Below are 22,176 nucleotides of genomic sequence, written 5' to 3' on the forward strand. Positions count from 1 at the left end.
TAAAGACAGGCAGTGCTAAATTTAGTTTAAAAATGGGGGAGGTGGGAGTGAGCATCCTCTCTTACCTGAGGTTGGACGAACACGGGAGGAGTTGCCATGTGTGGCCGCTGTCTTAGCAGGAGGCCCGGACAGGCTCCTCGTGGCCTCGGCCTCCGTAGGAGTTGTCGGCGTGGAGGTCAGTGTTTCCCAGGGAGGCCCTGCAGGTGCCCAGGGCATAGATAGTGTGGGAGTCCATGCCTGAGTGCTGGTCGTCACCCGTGGGGTCTTGGCCACCCTCCTGGTAGCTGCACATGGGACAGTAACAGGCCACTTACATTCTTGACTGTTTTGATTCAGATATAAAATTACCAAAACTTTGAAATGTTATCAAAGGGCAAACGCTATGTGCATGCATAAAACAGGAAGTCAGGGACTTAAGCTCTACCTTGAACTGGAATAAATGGACCAAAGTAAACTTTATTTTCCTAACTACTAATTTTAAGAAAGAAATCTAAATTCCTTGGACATCCAAACAGCAGGCTCTCTCAAAGTTCAGAGCACATTTCTCATTGCACGACCCAGTGAAAAGGTTATGGGGTTTGAGGTGAGGATACCGGAGGGGAAACCATTCCTGCGACCCCCCCCATGTTGTAACATTAAGGACAAGTGATTTCATTCTTTTTAGCTTTATCATTAAAATGGGGATGATCATAATACTAATAATGATAATACAATATCACAGGATTGTGACAAAGACCTAGCTTCCCACGCTAGGCTTTTAAACAATTCTATAGATTCTCTCGTTCATTTCCATGGTAGACATGACAATAATTTTTTTTTCAAATTTTTAAAACTAACTCCTTGGAAAATTTTAAATCTATAAGTTAAGTTGGGAATGACTGCCATCTTTAAAATATTCACATTTCTCATCCAAAACGTGGTATATCACTTTAATAATTTAAATATGCCTTTATTACTCTCACTAAGGTTTTATAGTTTTTCTATTATGAAACCCAGCACTTTCCCTGCTAGGCTTATAGCTAAGTATTTTATGATTTTTCTTGCCACTAGCAATCACATCTTTTTTTTTTTCATATTAGTCTAGGAAATTTTCTAATTATGTGGAATTGTCATGATAATGGCTAGCATACTAAGGACTTTCTGGTTAGTGAACTTGATTGCTTTTCCTCATTCTTGTTTTCTTGTTTGTCTGACTCCCATCAGTTCTCACCTCCTCCAGGAAGCCTCCTCGCTGGGCTCTCCAGGACAATAGCTCTTTGTAGGCTAGACCATAACAGTTCATTTGTCCGTGTCTCCCTCCCTGGTCTGCACGCTCAGGAATGAAAGGGAACGTTGAGAGAGCTGTGCTTTTAGCAGCTAGCCTGGGGTCTGGTATTAAATACATGTTTTGATGAGAGAATGAATGAATGAATTCTATGGCTCTGGTCCCTTGTCGGAACTCATTGAGACAGGACTGGCTTTTAATGAGAGTGTTATCTCCGTTGTATCTTATTTCCATATAGCATGAGGATGTCTTTTCATCTTCTGTAATAACACCACTGATGGCGTCCACGAAGATGGTGGGGAAGGAGGAACTCTCTGGCTGGCCCACCACGTGTGGCAGCTTTCCGTGCTGGCTTCAAGTCATTAACACGGTCTTGGCATCATTATCCAGCCAGCTACAAATGAGCCTAACCCTGCCATAAGATGTTGACCTCATTCTGCCACATAGTGTTCATTTCAGGAGATACTTTGCTAAATGCTTTGCTGAAATAGAAACACATCATGGTACAATACACTTCACTTATGTAAGACATTCTTATTGGGGGATGCTGGGTGAAGGGGATCAGGGAACTCTCTGTACTATTTTTGCCATGTCTTGTGAGTCTTAAATTATTTCAAAATAAAAAAGTCATACAAATAAACGTTGGCAGGACCTTATGCCAGTGATGCTCGCTGCCTTTGCTTGTCTGTATCAAACTCACACCAGCTCATGTTGATCTCTTATTTCAGGGATGCTGAAGAAGCAAGCGATCGATAGACAGGGGATAAAGGAAGGATTTTACTTATTTATGTGAGCCCAGGGGGAACAGGAGGGAGGAACAGGACAGGAGGGAAAGGGCGAGAAAGCTTCTTACCCAAGGCTGGGAGGGTGGGGGAGGAGCTGCCCTGCGTGGCTGTGGCCGTGGCCGTGGCCCTGGCGTGGAGCTCGGGAAGCCTGTCTGTGCTCACAGCCTGCTCGCCCTCTGCAGGAGTTGTCTCTGTCCAGGGAGAGGTTCTCGGAGCAGGTGCCCTGGTGCTCTGGGTTCCGTGCAGGCGGCTTGTCCTCCGTTGTGTCTGCTGGCCCGTGGGTGTGAGCTTTGAAGTCACGGCCGTGCCCCCGGGAGCTGTACATTCGGGGAGACGGTCAATGGCAGCTTTTATATGCTTGACACTTTGAGCACAAAATCGTCAAGCCACTGAAAGATTGTTGGACAGCAAACGTTCTGAACGCAGAGATGCAAACCTTCCTTGGAACAATACCATATGTCACCAAAGAGGAGTGTTTCTTTTGGAATGGCAAAGGAAGCGAAAATATCAATTTCCAAAAACACTATGCAGCGAAGCTCTGTGAACAGAATGCAAAGCTGTCAGACCGCAAAGTATCAGACATTCGACATGTTTCCTGACAGAACCCGATTCCGTCAGAGCCCTTCGCCCACCTCACAGCCCTCAGCCCCTCGATGGCTCTGGCACTTTTTCCTAGAAGGGGGACAGGCTTGCTCCTGTGTCCCGTGCGTGCAGCCAGAGAGCAGAGGCAGAATTTGGGGACATCAGAAGCTGCCAGACAGAAGCTGCTTCAAAGACAGGTCCCCAATGAGGTAGCAGGAAGGCTCAATTCGGAGGGAGATCTGGCCGGTTTCCTTGGATGCTCCTTGGAAAATAGGGAGGAAGGGGCTCAAGTGTTCATTCGAGCTTCTAGCTCCCTTTGGGCAGCCTTTGGTGGTGGGGGCTTCATGTTAAGATGACAGGCTCCCATGAGCCCACAGGCCCCTTCTTCTGGGTTGACTAAGGCCGGCTTGCAGACCGGTGGATTTCAGCCCCCACTTGCCCCTTCGGCAGGTCACTGTGCACGGCACAGCCTGTACCAGTCATCGTCCTGCAGCCTCACCTCTTCTCTCCTGCTTCACTTCTGGGATCAGTAATACCCACACACACCAGAGGCCTGGTGCTTGTTTCCAGGTCAATTGGACACAGGGCTAAATGTCTCCCAATTAAACCGTCACTCAGCCAGGTGACTGGCTACCAAGGACATCAGCCTTGTGAATATATGTCCACTTGTGAACATGGTCTCTCTTCCCAAGCATCTGTGCTTCATAAAGGAGCACCAAGGGGATCGACGCTTGAGACTGGCCTGGGAGGGTCATGGGAGGACTCTCTAAAGAAGTGAAATTGACTCAATCTTTGGATCTGTCCTCAGAATCAAGTAGGTGAAGGGAACCCACCAAATGCCCATTTCATCTCCTTATCAAGCAGCCTCGTTGCATGGAAGTTGAGGTTCCTTCCTCAGAGTAACTAAGATAAATTCACATAACTTCAATAAATGCGAATCAGGGCAGCAGAATTGGAGATTTATTGTAAATTTCATTTCTCCCCATGAAACGCTGATGAAGAAACTATCGTATCGACGTGGTACCCTGCAAACACCAGGGGGAAGCAGATCGTGGGGCTGAAGGCATTTCGGTGTCTGCCTTCAAGGACCATTCATTGAGAAGACACGCATGGAAAGTCACCTGTGTTCCAACCTGGAGTAACACCGACTCCAAATGATGAACGAGTGTCGTATTATAGAGTCGTAGACAACAGAAGACAAATTTTGATTAGGGGATTTTTAGGAAAGAGGAGGCAGCAGCTGAGCTGGTGATTGACAGACAAACTGGGGCTCTGAAATATGGAAAAGTAGGGAAGGCGTTCCAGGCCGAGCAAAACGGCACGGGCGTGCAGAGAAGTGCCATCTGCAAGAAGAGGCAGGAGTTTCAATGTTATTTTAGCAGGAAATTCAAGGAAAAAGAGAGCAGACGGGGCTGGGCATGCTGACAGGCAATGTATACTCCAGGCTAAGGGCTTTGGACCCTCTGCTCCTGCAGCGAGGAGACAAAACCCAGTTGTATTTTAAGACTATGGTTCTTGCGGCAATGGATGGATATTTTTAAGAAATACGAAACTGGGTCAAGGCAGACTAGCTCAGAGGCTATCTCAGGTCAAAGGCAGACGACAAGGACTGGAACTAAGGTAATCACGGCAGCAGCAGGTAATCTTGGAGGACCAGCCAGATTCCAGAAACTTTACTCAGCTTAAAGTGACAGTTAAGCGTAGGGGTGAAAGCAGGCTAAAAGGTGGTTCCAAAAATGCCACTCGTGCCAGGGGAAAGATAGGTAGGAGATAGGTAGGAGTGTGTGCGGAGGGGTAGAGGATGGTGGGATAGGGGCTGGGTATTAGAGGGTGGCAATGTCTACAACAGGGTCACCATTCAGTTACTTCCAAAAGCCAAGTGGCTAAAATGAGAAAAAAGTGCCAGGCATTAGGGAGCAGAAAGGGCTATGAAAAAGAGGAGGAAGGTGTCCCTCCTAATGAGAGGGATGGGGACAGGGCCACTCAACTCCAGTTGAGTTACCAGATCTTCTCTTGTAAGAGAATCCAAGGTTAATTTTCTTTAATGGTGAAATCCTTTGATTTTAGCCCCGTGTAGCTAAACAAAACACGTGAGGGCAGCTTCGGTCTTCAGTCTGCTAGCTGGGACCCGGGTCTGGAGACGACAGTAGGACTGGGGGGGGGGGGGCATCTACACTCACCCGGAACACCAGATGTGCTGCTGGTGAATGTGTAGTTGATCACAGGGGATTTCTCTGCCATGTCCCAGAAGTCAGAAAGATTCCTTCCTACAAAGACGACACCAACAGGATCGAATCTTGGGCTCAGCTGCTGGTGGGTTCTGTTTGATTCTCAGCTCAGAGAGCTTGTCAGAGAATGGCTGGTGGCTCACCTGACTTTCCTGTCATCGCGCAGATGAAGGTGCAGTCGGATTCGTTCGTTTGACTCACTGGAAGACAAACCAGCACATAAGACTTAGCGATGGATCGGAAGCTGTGGGTCTTTGGCTGAAATGAAAATTAAGCCGGAAATCCCTAGCTCAAGATATTGTAGGAAAATAAGGCTAACACCTTCCTTTTAAGGCAGCCCTGATTTTCTGGGTTTTTTTTGGGGGGGGGTACTGAATAATGTAACGGTGAAGGCACAGCCCCTGGGGTCAGCGGCCAGCATTACAACATCCGCTCTGCCGTTTACTAGCCATGTGGCCATGAATGAACTGCTTGACATCTCTAGGACTCACTTTACCCATCTTTAAAGTGGTGAACATTCAAATTCCACAGTGCCTCATTAGAGATTTCCAAATCCCGAAATCACTGAAAGATGGGAGGGTTTGTGTGAGTTTGGCACCAAAACTTATTTGGTGGCAAACCTGACTTGACAGATAGGAAGCTAATTACAGCCTTTATCTGTTTTGTGTAGCATAAAGGGCCGGGTTGCTAAATGAATGAGAGCGCGTATGATCAGGGCGTGCTGCCCCGGAGGCTGCTGGAAGTGTTTTATCATGTATGGTATAGATGCCGTGTTAGACCTGCAAAAGTCTGAAAATGAGTGAATTCCTAAATGTACTCGTCCCTTACGACGCTGCCCAAAGCGGGGTGCCCTGCCCAAAGCGGGGTGCCCTGCCCAAAGCAGGGTTAAGCATCCAACTCTTGGTTTTGGCTCAGATCATGATCTCAGGGTCATGAGATCGAGCTCCATATCTGGCACTGCGCTGAGCATGGAGCCTGCTTAAGATTCTCTCTCTCCCTGTCCTTCAGTCTCTCCCCCTCTGCTTGCACCATGCTCTCTCTCTCTCAAAAAAAATTTTTCTTTAAAAAGATGCTGCCCAAAGCAATGTGGACATTTGCTTGCACGTCCTTCAAAGGGTGGCTATGATGATCCAATGAGATAATGTGCACGGTGACTGGCAGATAGAAGAGCTCAGTAAATAGTCATAATAACAATAATTCTCACTGTGAATGTGGTCCTGTTATCATATATATATTAGCATAGTGAGCAAGATCATGGACTTCAGAGCCAGATCACCTGGGTTAGAATGCCATTTCTGCAAGTAACTTGGGCAAGTTACTTGACCTCTCTGGGCCATGGTTTCCTTACCTGTAACATAGGGATAAATACGTAATTACTCCAAAGGTTATAGTGAGGATCCAATGAGGGAATACATGGACAGCCCCTGGTGATACCTACTACTATTTCTCTTTCTCCCTTCCCTGTTTCTAACACAGTAGTTGCTCCATGGTGCAACACCCTGGCCTTTCTGATGAGGCCATGTGTGGGCGATTGACTAGATCTGTGCTTTGCAAAGTGGGTCCCTGGGGGAACACGACCTGCTTGGGGGTTATATGAAGCCACCTTGTAAACGAGGCAGTTCTTTCTCAACAGTAGGGCAGACATGGGCTTGGGCTGCATATCGACCTAATACTAAATTCTGAGCTGACCTTGAGCAAAATAGGCAACCTCTACAAATCTCAGTTTCTCTTCTTTAAAATGGGAGTATAGCTGTCTAGTAGAATCTGTTTTCCTGAGTCGGCCCAGATTCCCCTAACTCTGAGCCTTGGATTCTTCCTCCTAACCAGGAATAGCTGATTGGAGGATGGAGCCTTCAAATACTAGTGGTTGAAATTGGACCACACTGATTGTCTAAATAAAACTTACACAGAGGTTCCTGGCAGCCCACCTGGGGCAGGGCTTGGGGTGGGGGGCATCCACTAGCTTTGATTACATACCCATGGTGGATGCAAATTCTAGTTTTGATTATATTTTGATTAAATTTTGCAAATCTGCCAAATCTCCAATTTCCCCCGCATTTTCAAGATGAACACACCTGAGAGGATGGACGTTGACTTAAAAATCTCTGTGAGGTAGCTGGTAGAATTTCCAATGATGTCCACCAGCAGGGCCGTGAAATCTGCAAGAAGGATTGAGAAGGTTTAAATTTCGGATCCAGAGACTTGAGGGGAAAAGTATCATGTATTTGGACTTTTCAGAGTAGATTTTACACGTTTGATTTCATTCAGTGTGTTGAGGAATGTTAAGGATCATATAGAGGTGGAAAGTTATAGTTATATAGTTATATATATATATATATATATATATATATATATATATATATATATATATATATATATATATGTAGTTATAAAGATGTCTTATTTCCAGGCAGGGAGAAAACTTCTGGATCCACCATCATAATCCCCTTCCTCTTCCCATTGCCCTCTCCCTCCAAATCCCTCTGTGCCAACAGCAAATGGCTGTGAAAAGCCACATTATTGATTAATGGTTTTTCTCATTTATTGTCCCCTGTTATCGCCTCTAATTGCTTTGGAATACCAAGTCCATCTCACAGGAAGCAGCCTCACAGTTAGGCAACATGAATTTACAGAGTTTTGGATTTTCAAGATGTGACGTCAACGTTAGTGGTGAGTTATAAAGAGACTAGAACCCTACACAAAACAGAACCAGGAACCCCCGCTCCTGTCCGCCTTGTTAAGAAGGCTGATGGGTGGTGATTGGGAGAATTTCCTATTTCAGGCTATCAAATCTTTGCGAACTTTCTCTCTGAGCAGGGTTTGAATAAGGGCCATTGCTTGACATGGTGGGTGCTATTGACTAATGAAAGCTCCCAACATACTTCCAGGCAAAAAGCTGCTACCTTTGCCTCTGTTCCTTTATGGTTTTCCAGGATCCAACAAGTTTTTGGCTTCCAGAACAAGGGATATGAATTCTAGGAGCCCCAAAAATTAAGGAAGAAGCTTCTGGTGTCATCCAGATAATTTCCTTTCATGCTTTATAAAATCACTTCTTTACTCAATGGGATTATAAACTTGGGTAGGGGGCAAGCTGACTCGAAAATACAGAACACAGAGGATTGAAAATGCAGAGTCCAGAAATGCAGGGAAATGTCATATGATAACCAATGGAATGTGCAGCACGTGAGGCCAACAGGAAGGGGACACTTCTTTACATGAACTAGAGCCATGGTGCCATCTTATCACACCTGCATGGACACACTGTTGATCTCCAGGAGAGGAGGCGTGGTAGAACAGCCATGCAGATGTGGACACCTAGCCATGCAGAAGGGACGCCAGCTTGGGTGCCTCCTTTCTATGTCTCTTTAGACCAGTCTGTCCTTGGTCACATTGTGGAAACTGAGGAAGGGTAGTATATAATTATTTCTTCCATTTATTTTCTTCCCACTTCTCAATTTTTTTTGTTCATTAATCCATTTTTCTAGTAAACATTCATGGAGTGTTTACAGGGCACCAGACACCTGCCTGGTATTGGAGGATTGTGTGAGACACCATCTCTGCCCACCAGAAGCTGAGATTAGTGGGAGAGAGGGAGACTCACGAGCAGACCAGGACACTGTAATCTTCTATTAACACTGCACAGAAGCCAAGACTGTGGCTCTGGAGGCAGGACACCAAGATGGAGTCCAGGTTGTGTCCCAGTTGCAGAGAGATGATGGACATTTCCCAAGGTCCCAGAGATTGTGGTGGAGCTTGAATTTGAACTGTCTATGTTGGACCAAATCTCCCACTCTTCCCAATATTCCCACTACTACTCAAGCAACGTTTTACTCAACACACTGTGTGAACTCTCCCTTCAGAATGACTTTTACAATCTCTCTATGAGGCTTGGAAGAAAACCAATTATCATTATGTCAGAGACATTCTTTGTTTTGATGAAAATTTGAATCTAATTTACTAGCAATACCTATAGATGAGTGATTTCTGACTACTTTATATATACATAGAAAATAGGGGGAAAAAGCCTTTTGCCTATCCAGTTGGTAATGGTTTACGAATGTGTCTTAGTACTTTGTGTTGACAAGGCTGTGGAAAAACATGTGCTCTCCAACATTATTGGTAGAAGTGTAAACTTATGCAAGATGTCTTAGAGGAAATTTTAGCAATTTGAATCACCACAGAATTGTTTCCCTGTCAGACAGCAATTCCATTTCAAGGACTGTATCCTACAGCATAAATAGGCCAGTACTCCAAGTACTCCAAGTATACAGGTATTCATCATAGCATTGTTCATAATTATAACAACACTGGGGATAAACGAAGTTTCCATCAAGAAGAGACAAATTAAATACATTATGGTACATTCTTTCCACGAATACTATGAATTCATATGAAGGATGAGACATATTTATATTCATTGGACTAGAATGGTTTTAAGATGTACTGATTAGTTTAAAGGTGGATTACAAAGCTGCATGGACAACTTGGTAGATAAGGATGGTTGTCTCTCACTCTCCATTCTCCCACCTTCCTTTAATAAGAGAACATGAAATTTCAGTTGGGCATATGGTGATTGAACATAAAACTACATTTTTGAGCCTGTTTGCAGGTGGGTGCGGCCCTAGGACTAAATTCTGGGTGATAGAGTGTGAGAAGAAGCCCTGTGGAAGGTTTCCAGACTGTGTTTATATAGTGAATGGGAATGTCCTCAGCTCCTTTCTCCTCTTCCATGTGGCTGGAACGTGGATGTGGTGGGAAATCATCCTGGACTATAGGAACAAGGGCAATGCATCATGGGAGGCAGAGCAACAAGCTAGAAGGATCCTGGGCCCCCTAAACCATCACACAGAGCAGCCCTGCTATGTTTACCCAGATGGTCACGCATGAAAGCTCTTACCTTCTACCCTCTGCCAGGTGCCTTATTTTGGGGTCTTTTGTCATATTAACCTGGTTTGTATTCTAAAAAATATAGAGAATACAGAGTGGGATGGGTAGATAGATGGGCAGATGGAAGGGGTAGGTGGGAAGGTAGATAGGTAGGTTAGAAAACTAGTTGACAGATGGCTTAGGTAGGTAGATTAGAGAGGTGGCTTAGACCGCCTTGGGTGATGTGATGACCTATGGATGTTGGGATTTCAGGTATTTCTGATTTTTTTTTGATTACACTGTCCCCGTCATATGACGTGTTGACATCATAGTACATTATTTTTTAAAATCAAGAAAATTTAAGCTACTTTCATCTAGAAAAATTAAAAAGATGCAAAGACACCCCACAGGGGGGGTTTTAAGTCAGAGTTGAGAATATTCAAGTGAAAATGATCCAGGTCAGAAGAGTATCCACATCTTCCCCCACGACCTGCGCAATGGCAAGGTGTTCGCCTGCGTACTGCCTTTCTTGGCAGTGATCTGAGGGGAATGGACACCAGCACTTTGTGACGTGTCCATTGTCAACCTCATTAAAAAATTGTTGTGGCTTAACTGGGGAGCAGCACACTATTTTATTGGCGGTAACGATCCATGGATCAATTCTTTTCAAATAATCGTTTCAAAGGTGCAGAAATATGCTTGGGCTCACCGAGTGAAATTAGGAACTCTTTTCCTGCAGATGTGACTTCATTTTTTACATTTTATTTTTATCTCTTATAGAGTCAGGGCAGGGGCTCAGTGCCCGCATTAAACTGGCCCCCAGCAGGGGCTGATGAGAGGCTGAGGAAGCTGTGGGTATGGACAACATGTATCCGCCCACATATAATTGGTTGATAAGACTTGAAGGGCCAGTTAAACAAGATAATGGCTGTGAGGTACTTGCTGCTGGGTCTGGCAAACAGTACTCATTAAACATTACTAATTACTCTCTTTAAAATATTCACAATATTTGTTCCAGAAATTTCACTTCAAGGAATAATCTGTCCTTTGAAAGTAATCTAAAAAAGGGAAACATTTTATGCACCAAGATGTCCAATACAGGATTTTTTATGTTAAGAAAAACCTAGAATCCATCCAAAAGTCAACAGCATATGGCTAAGAAAATGCTGATGTTTACAGGTTATGTCATCATTACAAATGTTTGCAGACTTTGTAATATCCTGGAAAATATTTTTAAGGTTGGGTCAAGGGTTAGACCTTCCATCTTCACTCTTCACTTCTCTTACTATCTATTTTTTTTTAAGGAAAAGCCAAAGAGAGCCTTTTAAAATATAAGTTAAATCATATCACTCCTCTGTGTGGACAATCACCTTGGCTTCCTTCTTATTCAGAGTGAAAATCAAAATCCTTGCAGTGGACTACAAACTTCTACTTGATCCTCAACACCCTCCCTACTTTGCCCCCACAACTCTGAGCTCATTTCCCATGACCGTCTGCCCTGGCTCACCTGCTCTAGCCATGCTGGCCTCTCTCATCCTTACCCTGCTGCCTGGGCTTTTGCCCGGAACACTCTGTCCCCAGGTACCACAGGGCTGTCTCTCCACTTCCTGCCTCATTAGCGAAGACTTCCCTGACCACCGTATACACAGCAGTCATGCCCACCACCTCCCTCCTCCCCCTTTCCCCTGCTTTACTGTGCTCATGGTCATGTTAGTAGCCAACATACCATGTATTTTCGACTCTCTGTCCCTTCCTATAGAATCTAGTCCATGAGAGCAGGGTGAGTATGTCCACGTTGCCCACTGTGGTACCCCCACACCTGGAAGAGAGTCTGGCTCATAGAACGTGCTCAGTAAAGAACCACCGAATGTGTGGATTAGTGGTGAGAGAGTAATTTTCACCTTTACTTTCCAGGATTCTCTAAATAGAAGGAACATCAAAGAATTTTAATTTTCAACTATAAAAGTAATACAGGAATATCCTAGCATTGAAAGAAAGATCCAGGGATACTCTCGTCCACTGCAAAACATGCTACCTTATCTTCTTTCAGAGATAAACACCTATCCGTGGTCCAGATAGGTATCTCTTCACCCGTGACAGTGCCGTCTACACCTTATTTTGTAACTCTGTTTTTCTAATTAAAAATGGCATGGAAAGGTTTCCAGACGTGGGCCAAATCTGGCCACACCCATTCATTTATGCATGGCCTACGGCTGTTTACCGAAGTATAGACTATTTAGCCATTTTCCTAATGATGCCTATTTGTGTTGTTTTCAGAGTTTTCTGTTAAAACAATGCTGCACGGGGGCGCCTGGGTGGCACAGCGGTTAAGCATCTGCCTTCGGCTCAGGGCGTGATCCCAGTGTTCTGGGATCGAGTCCCACATTGGGCTCCTCCGCTATGAGCCTGCTTCTTCCTCTCCCACTCCCCCTGCTTGTGTTCCCTCTCTCGCTGGCTGTCTCTATCTCTGTCAAATAAATAAATAAAATCTTTAAAAAAAAAAAACAATGCTGCACAAACATTTTGTTCTTGCCCCTTTGTTCGGACATAACTATTCCTCTAGGATAAAAACCAAGAGAAGAACTTGCTGTGAGAGTGGATGTGCACATAGCTGAGCATATTAGATCCCACCGTCTTTTCTATTTCACGCTAAGGAGGAAAAAATCGAATCAAACATATCCGAAGGGGACAAGCAAAATCAGGAAAGCCACGAGCCTGGCGGGTAGCTCCACCCACCTGATAAGTCATTGGTCTGGTTGTTCAGACAGTAGCAGTACCGGGTGGGGAACTTGTCGGGGTCCACAGTCTTCAGGTTGGAAACTGTGAAGAGATGAGATCCACAGGGTGGTCCTGATACGGAGCCTGGCCCTGTGGGCTCATCGCTCACCATCATCGCCCCCAAGAAGAGCCCAGCCACACTTACTGTTGTAAATGGCCACAGAAAACTTGTGGAAGGCAAAGGAGCTGTAGGAAGTGATGCTTAGCAAGGAGAAGAACTTCTTGGTATCTGCCAGGGAGACAGAGGTAAAAGAAGCCGTCAGACAAATGCCTCCTGACAATCATAATACTATCGATTAGTGAACAGATACTAGAAATTAAAAATACAATGAACAAATAATAAAAGTAAAAAAAAACAAAAATAAACAATAAAATACCAAACATGGAAAATAATGCACAAAATCACATAAAAGCAAACCAAAAATGGCAAAAGTATGTGTCACTTGACTCTACTTCCTGATCTGTCCCTAAGCCCTGGCAATTCTCTCACAGTGTACTTGTGACCAGAAACGCCTGCACATAGGCCACGTCTGGAATGCAGTTTGCTCTCAGATGCTGGTGAGACTCCAACGTCACGTGGATGTTTTCGACCTCATCAGGGGTCAGGTAGGACACTGCGTTCTCCGTCTGAACACGGAGAAGCTGGGGCGCAGAGACGGGACCTGTCTTGCCCATGTTGCAGAAGTAAAGCGGGTACAAGGCAGGAGGGGGCCTGGATTGTGCTTTTACAAACTGAGGGCTGCTGGAGGGGAGAGGGGTGGGGGATGGGGTGACTAGGGGATGGGCCTGAAGGAGGGCACGTGATGTGATGAGCACTGGGTGTTATACGCACCTGCTAACTTCTTGAACACTACACCTGAAATTAATGATGTACTGCAAGTTGGCTCATTGTATTTAAATTATATATATATAAAAAAAAGGTACCTCTTAAAGCTCTATTCAGCATTCCGTTCACCAGCTCTGTCAGGTTCAGGGCGGACAGATCGACCGACCTTGCAGGCAGCTCTGGAATAGATTCGCAGATCATGTCACTGGCAGGCTTTTCTCGCAATGGAAGTTCCCCATTTCTGACATTCAGGCAGACGTGCCTCCTCTTTGGACATTTACCGAACTCATACGCGCAGCTGGGCACAAGGAGTTCACAGATAAAAGGCAGTGTCCGCGCTCAGCAGGTGACAGCCGGTGGCATACGTCATGACAAGTTAGATAAGAGAAGTCCACGGGAAGGACAGGAACACTTTGTGAGTAATTTATCTCTGCATTTGGAGGCAGTAAGGATGGGTGGGAAATGCTCGGGTACAATGGGAAGCCCAAGGAAATCGCCTGAGTTCTCAACGGCTCAGCGTTTGGAAAGGACTACATATCTAACAGAAAATGCCCTGACTGGGTGCTGGCATCCCTGGGAGAAAGGTTTTTTTTTTTTTTAAATCTGCAATTCTGATGGTTGGGCTCTATCCTCAGAGATTCAGGTTGAACAGGACTGGGATGTGGCCCAGAAATCCCCACCAAAATCGTTCCACCAATCGGTCACTCCCCCAGACATTGATATCGGGCAGTCAAGCGGAGAGACAGTGCTAGGTTAAAATCTGCCCATCTCCTGGCTATTCCCTGAACATCTGGAACAGCAGCTGGCAAGGTAGAAGTAGTGGTAAATACTCCTCTTCGTGTTTTTACTAAAGCGGTCTTTTGCAATGCTTACTTAGTGCTCAGAGACTTGAGTGGCTCATAGGATCTGAAGACTGGGGAAGTGCTGCCCCAGGCTGTGGGGACTGCGAGTGGGGGTCCGGGGAAGTGGGGGAGCTCCCTTGGCAGCTGGGGCCACCCGCAGAGCCCTGGGGGAGGAGGGGACTCACCTGTGGTGTCGAGAAAAGCCACCCCTTTTTCCTTCCTCTCGTCTCCAAGGCCAGACACTGGGGAGAGAAAAGGCTTTATGGGAGACAGGGGAGCCTGCAACCCCAGCCTGAAGTCATTGGAGAAGCCTTGGGGGTCTCTACGCAGCGGCCTTGGGCTCGGGGAAGGTCAGAATCAATGGCCCTATGAAAAGGCAGGCTCCTCTCCTGACACTCAAGTCTCCTTGGGCTGACCTTGGCCTCAAAATCCACATTTTAATAAACAGGCAAGTTCAGATCCCCAGGCAGGGGGTCTAATCTACCCCACCTCTCCCGGATCAGGAAACCAAGACTCAGAGTGGACAAGAAAGTTGCCGAAACAAGAGAGCCCAGAACCCTCTTCCTAAGAGCTGCAGAGCAGCGGCCTTTCCTGAACATCGGGCCACCTGCCCACTCAGTGGGGTTCATGCTATCAAAGAAAACATCATAGGAAATCTTGAAATGCCTAAAGCATAATTCACTCTTTATTCCTTCAACAAAGACTCACTGAAGGCCAAGCAATCATGCTGAGTGTTGGGTCTAAAGAGGTCGAGGGAAAGGGGCACGTCTCCACCCCTGTGGGGCTTACGGTCTGTGCCTCGGGCGGGAGGACAAACACGCACGTGTAATTGCACGTGAGGAGTGGCAGACAGGGCACGGCGGGAGGCCGTGAGCTCCTCTATTAGGGTGCCCGGCCTGGTCTGGGGGAAGGGGAGGGCCTCCCTGCGGAGGTGATGGAAAGTTGTGACCTGAAAACTCAGCTGTTTTGGACTAGGGGCCATTATGAGCATTCGGCCTTTGTTGCTATTCTTGTTGCCAAGATTCTGTTCCCTGTTCCATTCCAGGGGAGCAGGTGCTCTATGCCCATTCTACAGATGGAAAAACCAAGGCAGAGACAGGCTGAAAAATGTGTTCCAGAGGCAAGTCGGGAGTCAAGGCTGGCCTAGTTACCTGTCACACCGAAGACAGCAGCCTCTTTTTCCTTTTTAACGTCTCTGTTTCCAGACACTGAAATAAAAGTTCTCATGAATGAAATAGTATCGTGCAAGCACGGCCTCGCACAATTTATAACATCCTTACGAGTCACCTTGTCCAGCATTCCCTTTGAAGGATGAGGACATTGAGGCCCAAGAAAGCGAAGTGATGTACATACGTCCCGTATCCAGGTGGTGGCCCTGTTTCCCTCCCTGGAGTCCCTGGTAATCACCTTTCTACTTTCTGCTTCTAAGAGTTTGATCATTTTGGATACTTCCTAGAAGTGGTGTCGTATCCTATTCATTCTTCTGTGACTGGCTTGTTGCACTTTGCTTAATGTCCTCCAGCTCCATCCATCTGTTCTGTATGGCAAGATTTTCTTTCTTTCTTTCTTTCTTTCTTTCTTTCTTTCTTTCTTTCTTTCTTTCTTTCTTTCTTTCTCTTTCTTTCTTCCTTCCTTCCTTCCTTCCTTCCTTCCTTTCTTTCTTTCTTCCTTTCTTTTCCTTTTCTTTCCTTTTTAAAGATTTTACTTATTTATTTGTCAGAGAGAGAGAACGGGCAGGGGGAGCAGCAGGCAGAGGGAGAAGCAGGCTCCCCGCTGAGCAAGGAGCCTGATGCGGGACTCGATCCCAGGGCCCTGGAATCATAACCTGAGCCACCCAGGTGTCCCGATTGTCTTCCTTTTTAAGGCCGAATGTTATCTCACTGTCTGTACATACCACGTTTTCTTTATCCATTCATCTGGGGACGGAGGTTTAGGGTGTTCCCGGCTTTTCCAGCAGCTTGTGGGAACTTCCATCCAGCTAACCTCTGCCTGCTTAAGCCAGTTTACCCTTTCAGCGGATATCAAGCTTCCTGGTTAAACGCTGAAGCTTTGGGGTCAGAGGTAGGTGGGGTCTGTGGTTCTGCTTCCCGACACATGGTTGCTGGAGGAGTGGGTTACGTGACAGCAGCAGGAACTCTGAGACAGGTGTTTGTGATCAAACAGGTGCAAAGGCGGCACCCAGCCGTCTGGTGCTCTGAGTGGCCCTCCACCTGAGCGGTCACGTGATCGGGAATCGGGGTCATGGGGCCTCAGGAGCTCCAGGCTACAGGGGTGTCCTAGGCTATGAGATCTGCAGGACTCCTGCACCTGCAAAGCCAGGTTGATGGGCCCTGTGCAATCTTACTAACCAAGAACTGTTCTTGAGCATGGCTCCCTCCACCAGGGAAACATATTTCCACCAGGCCTTTTTATAATTGCAAACCTGTGGGTGGGTTTTGCTAATGATATTTAAAGTGTGAACTGAACAGCCCTGAAGCAAAAATTTCAGAACGGGATGCCACACAGAAGCAGTTTTCAAATAAATTACCAGACGGATAATATAAAACTATTGTTCTCTTTTTGGATGAAAAGACCACCGTAGTAGCATCTTAAAGATAGAAGGTGTTGCCACTTTTCATACTTTTTTGTACTTCCTATTTTAATTACCTTTCATCCTTTATGATTACCTGTGGAGCGGAAATTGTTCCCATTTAAAGAGGAGGAAGTTGAAGACTCAAATAGGGGAAATATTTATTTAAAATTAAGCTGCTCATACATAAGAAATTGGTACAACTGGTGTCTGCTGGGGAAGGGAAGTGGTTGGCTGGGGACTATTTTAACTTTATACACTGGCATACCTTTTGCATTTTGAACTACATGAATATACTAGTTAAAAATAAATAAAAATGAGGGGTGCCTGGATGGCTCAGGCGATTGAGCATCTGGCTCTTGATTTCAGCTCAGGTTATGATCTTGGGGTCATGAGATTGAGCCCCCTGTTGGGCCCCAAGTTGGGCTCTGCCCTGGTCATGGAGCCTGTTAAAGACTCTCTCTCTCTCTCTCTTTGCCTCTCCCCACCACTCATGCTCTCTCTCAAGTGCTCTCTCTATTAAAAAAAAATATTTAAAACTGAAGAGTAATCCCCCCAACCCCACCCCTCATTATCCTGCTTGTTTACTAACAAGTTAGGAAAAGCAATTAGACCCCTGGATGTGTTCCTTTTGGTGCAATGCATTCAGTCTTGCTGTATAGCCAATTTCATACCATCAAAAAGAAAAAAGAAAAGACAAAGAAAGACGAAATTATTGCAAAGGTGATGACGGCACATGACAATGCCTCCCATTATGAAATCTTCCATGGCTCATAGAATGTCATGATCTTTGCGGATTTAATAAGATCATGAGAATCCAGGTGTGTCATGAACCGTAAAGCGAACAGCGAACCATGGAGCACTACATCAAAAACTAATGAAGTACTGTATGGTGACTAACATCATAAAAAAAAAAAAAAGTGCAAGAGCAACTCCCAGGAACTATTCCTATGACAGAGCTTGAGCATGCAATCTCCTGCTTACAGATAGAAAAAGTGAGACTGGGAGCAGCCAAAGAGTTTGTCCAAGACAGAATGAGCTGGGCAGGAGCACCTGCACCTTTACCTGTGGTAGGAAGGAAGGTCATGACCTTTTCCTTCTTGGCTTCTCCTTTAACAGCAGACACTGAAATAAGAAAGCGTTCATCAGAGAATTATAACCCAGATTTGACAGCAGAAGGTATTTAATTCAAAATACTCATTTTAATGATGAGAAAGTTATGATCTGAAACAGTGACGTGTCTTGTTTAAAATCCCACATGTAGTTTGTTCATTCAATTCAGTCATCGAATATTTATTGATCAACGATAACAACACTAATGAGTGACAGTGTTGTTCGGCAGCTGGAGTTTAATAAGCATCGTGCGTGTTAGGTGCTGGGGATACCATGTTGGGCAAGCGGGTACAGATCCCATCCTTACGCGTAAGTCTAGTCAGGAAGGCAGATGTGGAAGAAAAGAAGACCCAAGAATATTATTACAAAATATGTTGAATATTTTAAAGGGCACTTGGAAGGTGTGTAACAGGGGGCCTGACTCATTTCAGTGGTCTGAAAGGTTTCCCTGGGGGGTGATGTGCTGTCGAGATCTGGAGAACGAATAACACCTGAGTAGGATATAACTGGCTGGGGGTATTCAGAGTGTGGATGACAGTGTGCGCCCAGGGACTCAGGTGGGCACAGTTACTACTGTGAGCAAAGGCCAACAGTCATAGAGCACAAAGAATGGAGGAGACAGGGTATTGTAGGAACTGGTGATGGCGAGGCGGGCAGGGTCATGTACAGCATGTGAATGACTTGGGATGCCATCCAAAGAGAAGTAGGAAGTCACTGCATAATTTGGGGTGGGTGGAATGAGAGAGAAGCCTGGGAGGTTACCTACTGAGATGTATGAAAAGATCACCCAGGCTGGTGAGGGGACAATAGACCATGGAGAGGGAAGAGGAGACACAGGGGCTGATTTAGAAAGCTCTCTTAGTGGTCCAGAAAAGAGAAGATAGAGATTTGAGCAAGAGTTGTAACAGTGGAGGTGAAGATAATTCTGTTGCAGAAATGGGACTCAGTTCAAAAAGTCAGAGGACAAAACCAGAAATGGGGAATTCGTATTGCCATTTGATCAAACTCATTTGATCAAACTCATTGGCTTAATTCAACAGCAGAAGTTGATTCCTTGTTTATATCAATACTTGCTGCAAATTGGTGGGGAACCTGCTCCCCACAGTCACTCAGCGACCAGATTAACGGAGCGTCACTGCCTTGTAGTTCTCCGTCTGGTCCCTGTGGGCTCCTTCGTGGTCCCTGAGACACTGGCTGCTGCCATTCTCTGAAGCCCAATGAAAACCCAAACTCTGCATATACAACAGACACTTCTTGAACTCCGAGTGGACCCACCTGTGTTCCAAAGGGACAGGACACACGTAAGACCCACGCATAGCCTCACCGGAGGACCAGGTACCAGGAAGCCCGGCATGTCTATGATACTCTGGCCCACCTGGAAGCAAGCAAGCAAGCCCTTGGAAGAAAGAGGTTGGATTACTAGGGGCATTGATGCAGACAATCCTTGAGTCATTGGAAATACAACCGGTAGAAGGCTTTCAATAGCTAGGATAGGTTAGGTTATGCTGAAGTAACAAATTAACTCCACCATCTCATTGGCTTAATTCAACAGCAGAAGTTGATTCCTTGTTTATATCAATACTTGCTGCAAATTGGTGGGGAACCTGCTCCCCACAGTCACTCAGCGACCAGATTAACGGAGCGTCACTGCCTTGTAGTTCTCCGTCTGGTCCCTGTGGGCTCCTTCGTCATTGGTTCACTGTGGCTGTGGAAGGGACAGAACTGGAGGATTATGCATCCCTCTTATACACTCTGGCAGGAAGTGCCCTGCTCACTTTTATTTATAGACCATGCCAGAATTCCTCCCGTGGCCCTGGCATCACTGCAGAAATCTGAGAGTCTGGGAGGGGGACGCATGCATAGTCACACACCATCAGTGTCTCTTCCATGGGTTTTGTGGCTGTTTAGCTGGGAAATACCCTCCAAATACAGCATCACTGCTGCTTATAAATAGGGAGATAATATCCGAGTGTATGGGAGCGTTCACATTCCTTCCTCGTCTGCAGCATGGTGTGCCAGTCACTGGCTCTGCAGAACCAGCATGACAGTTCAAGCTGCAAAGCTGAGACTAGTAAGAATAATGGTGAAAAGTTATTGAGTGCTTTCTACATGCCAGGCACAGAATACTGCCCAATGCAGGTGAGGTTATCACTTAGTCATTGCCATATCTGCATGGGTAATAATCATGTAATGCCCATGTCACATACGGACTGCACAGGCTTGCTTTGAAGAGAGCAGAAATTTTGGGCACCTGGGTGGTTCCATTGATTAAGCGTCTGACTCTTGATTTCAGCTCAGGTCATGATCTCAGGGTTGTGAGATCAAGCCCCAAGAGTCTGTTTGAGATTCTACCTCTCTCTCTCTCTCTCTGCCTCTCCCTTCCTCTCTCTCTGCCTCACTCACTCACTCTCTCTCAAATAAGTAAATCTTTTTTTTTTTTAAAAGAAAAGAACAGAAATTTGCGATTGGTAGAGAATGTAATAGACCTTGGAGAGGAGGAGAAAAGTTAAGAGAAAGTGCCCTGGGGTTGGGAAAATGTCTCAGGAGCTGAGCATCTTTGTGGCAAAACATATTTTAAGAAGTTCTGCTGTCCATTCGCAATGGAACCGCCTTTGGAATTTTCTTGAAATGTCGTGGTAAACATTTAAATTGCTTTTGAATTATGGGTAGATACTGGAATGGGGTTTCTTCTAAATGCCACCCTGGACTGAGACGGGCCTTACCGGGGGGCAAGAGGCTAGGGCTTTCTTGGAGTTCTCTTATTCTCATAAATCTGTTTACTCTCTGAATCTGCTTTCCTCATCTGCAAAATGGGGATAAGAAACTTAGCTCATTGGGTCTTTGTGAGGATTTAAGCTAATGAGTCCAAAGCATTTACCCAGGGTCTGTCACACAGTAGGTGCTCAAAACATACACCAGTCATTGTGTGTTGGCTGGTAACACAGGGACAGATCGGACGTGCCCTTTCTTCAAGCTGGTCTATAACTTAGAGGAGACGGACACACAAGCCATTAATTCACACTCAAGGCCAACTGAGCTGCATTCTCCATAGAGAGATTTACAGTGGGGAGGAGAGAGAGGAACAGACAGACAGGCTGGTGAGTCCAGGACTTAGCACACTCTCCAGCAAAGGGATACGGGGTGAGGTGGGCAGGCGACAAGGCAAACTGCATGAGGATTCTTTCCTCTGGCACCTCGGCTGCTATGGAAACATCACCTCACCTTTCTGAGCCTCGTGTGTAAAATGGACAGAGTCTTGGCGACCTTGAAGGTATTTCGTGAAGATTAAATGAGATCCAGAAATACAGCACCTCGCACAATCTCTGGACTAGGGTAGGTACTTACGAATCTTAATTCCTTTCTTGTTCTCTTTTTCTCTTCCTCCCCCTCCCCCCTCCATCTCCATCCCGGGGCCCCCACATCATAGCAGAGGCATGAACAGGTACAAATACATAGTTGAAAAATAATTATCCACATCGATAGAATGGATGCGTTTCCCTTTTTTGGCTCCTGCTTCACCGTGTGAACCAGTCTTCCATTTACAAAGAGGAAACACGCTAACATTTATTACCTTAAGAATGCATTTTTTATTGATTTTTTTTTTCTTGGAGAAAAATGCATTTTTCCTTCTGTCTAGTTTTTCAGTTTTGGCCATTGACTCAATCAACTGTGTGTCTGGAGTGGGGTTGCCAAATTGAGCAAATGAAAAGACAGGACACCCAGTTACATTTGAATTTGAGATAAATCATGAATAATTTCCTTAATATATCTCAAGCGGTATTTGGAACTACCCTAGTTTGGAAAATGAGGGAATTTTATTAAAAAGAACTCCTTTTACCGCAGGCTGGAGGTGGTCCGACCCAGAAGTATTGCTTGGGGAAGTCTCTGCTTCACTGAACATGAGCTGAGAACTGTAAGCATCCCACCCTCTAGCCTTCAGAGAGCTCTCTCTCCTTGTTCAAGCATTTCCACATCACTGAGTGCCCCATCTAAGCTGCTGTTTGCTTTGAGCCCCATCGGACCCCAGAAAGGACCAATGAGAAGATGGAGAGAGATGTAGGCTGTGTACGGTGGTTCGTGGGGCCGGGGAGGCTCTGTCCACCCCGCAGCTTAGACAAGCACAACGGGCTGGATTTTGCCTGTCAGCCAAACTAAGGAGGTCAGGTGTTCCTTGATGACCCCTGGGGAGCCTAGTCCACTAGGGCAGGAGGAGGGGCTGGGGTTAGGTCAGAGACACTTGATTTTAATCTAGCGTTGGCCATTGACTGTTGCTGTCTAGATCAAGGCACTTGACCTTCATTCGGTTAAAAACAGTTGAGGGGT

General features: G+C 45.8%; 1 protein-coding gene across 1 annotated transcript in view; it reads right to left on the minus strand.

Annotated features, from left to right (window-relative positions):
* The window catches only part of HHLA1 (HHLA1 neighbor of OC90), a 32,986-nt gene extending 13,779 nt beyond the window's left edge, over positions 1–19,207 (minus strand). Inside the window, exons 1-11 of the mRNA XM_057307947.1 lie at positions 19,129–19,207; positions 17,806–17,865; positions 14,357–14,413; positions 13,428–13,508; positions 12,649–12,732; positions 12,462–12,545; positions 6,935–7,018; positions 5,003–5,059; positions 4,806–4,898; positions 2,118–2,366; positions 66–284 (exon numbers count right to left, since the gene is read on the minus strand). Of these exons, the coding sequence (XP_057163930.1) occupies positions 66–284; positions 2,118–2,366; positions 4,806–4,898; positions 5,003–5,059; positions 6,935–7,018; positions 12,462–12,545; positions 12,649–12,732; positions 13,428–13,508; positions 14,357–14,413; positions 17,806–17,865; positions 19,129–19,207 (1,147 nt within the window). The remainder of the gene's footprint in view (positions 1–65; positions 285–2,117; positions 2,367–4,805; positions 4,899–5,002; positions 5,060–6,934; positions 7,019–12,461; positions 12,546–12,648; positions 12,733–13,427; positions 13,509–14,356; positions 14,414–17,805; positions 17,866–19,128) is intronic.
* Between the last annotated feature and the right edge of the window lie 2,969 nt (positions 19,208–22,176).

Source organism: Ursus arctos, unplaced genomic scaffold, assembly GCF_023065955.2.
Source record: "Ursus arctos isolate Adak ecotype North America unplaced genomic scaffold, UrsArc2.0 scaffold_6, whole genome shotgun sequence".
NCBI classification, from domain to species: domain Eukaryota; kingdom Metazoa; phylum Chordata; class Mammalia; order Carnivora; family Ursidae; genus Ursus; species Ursus arctos.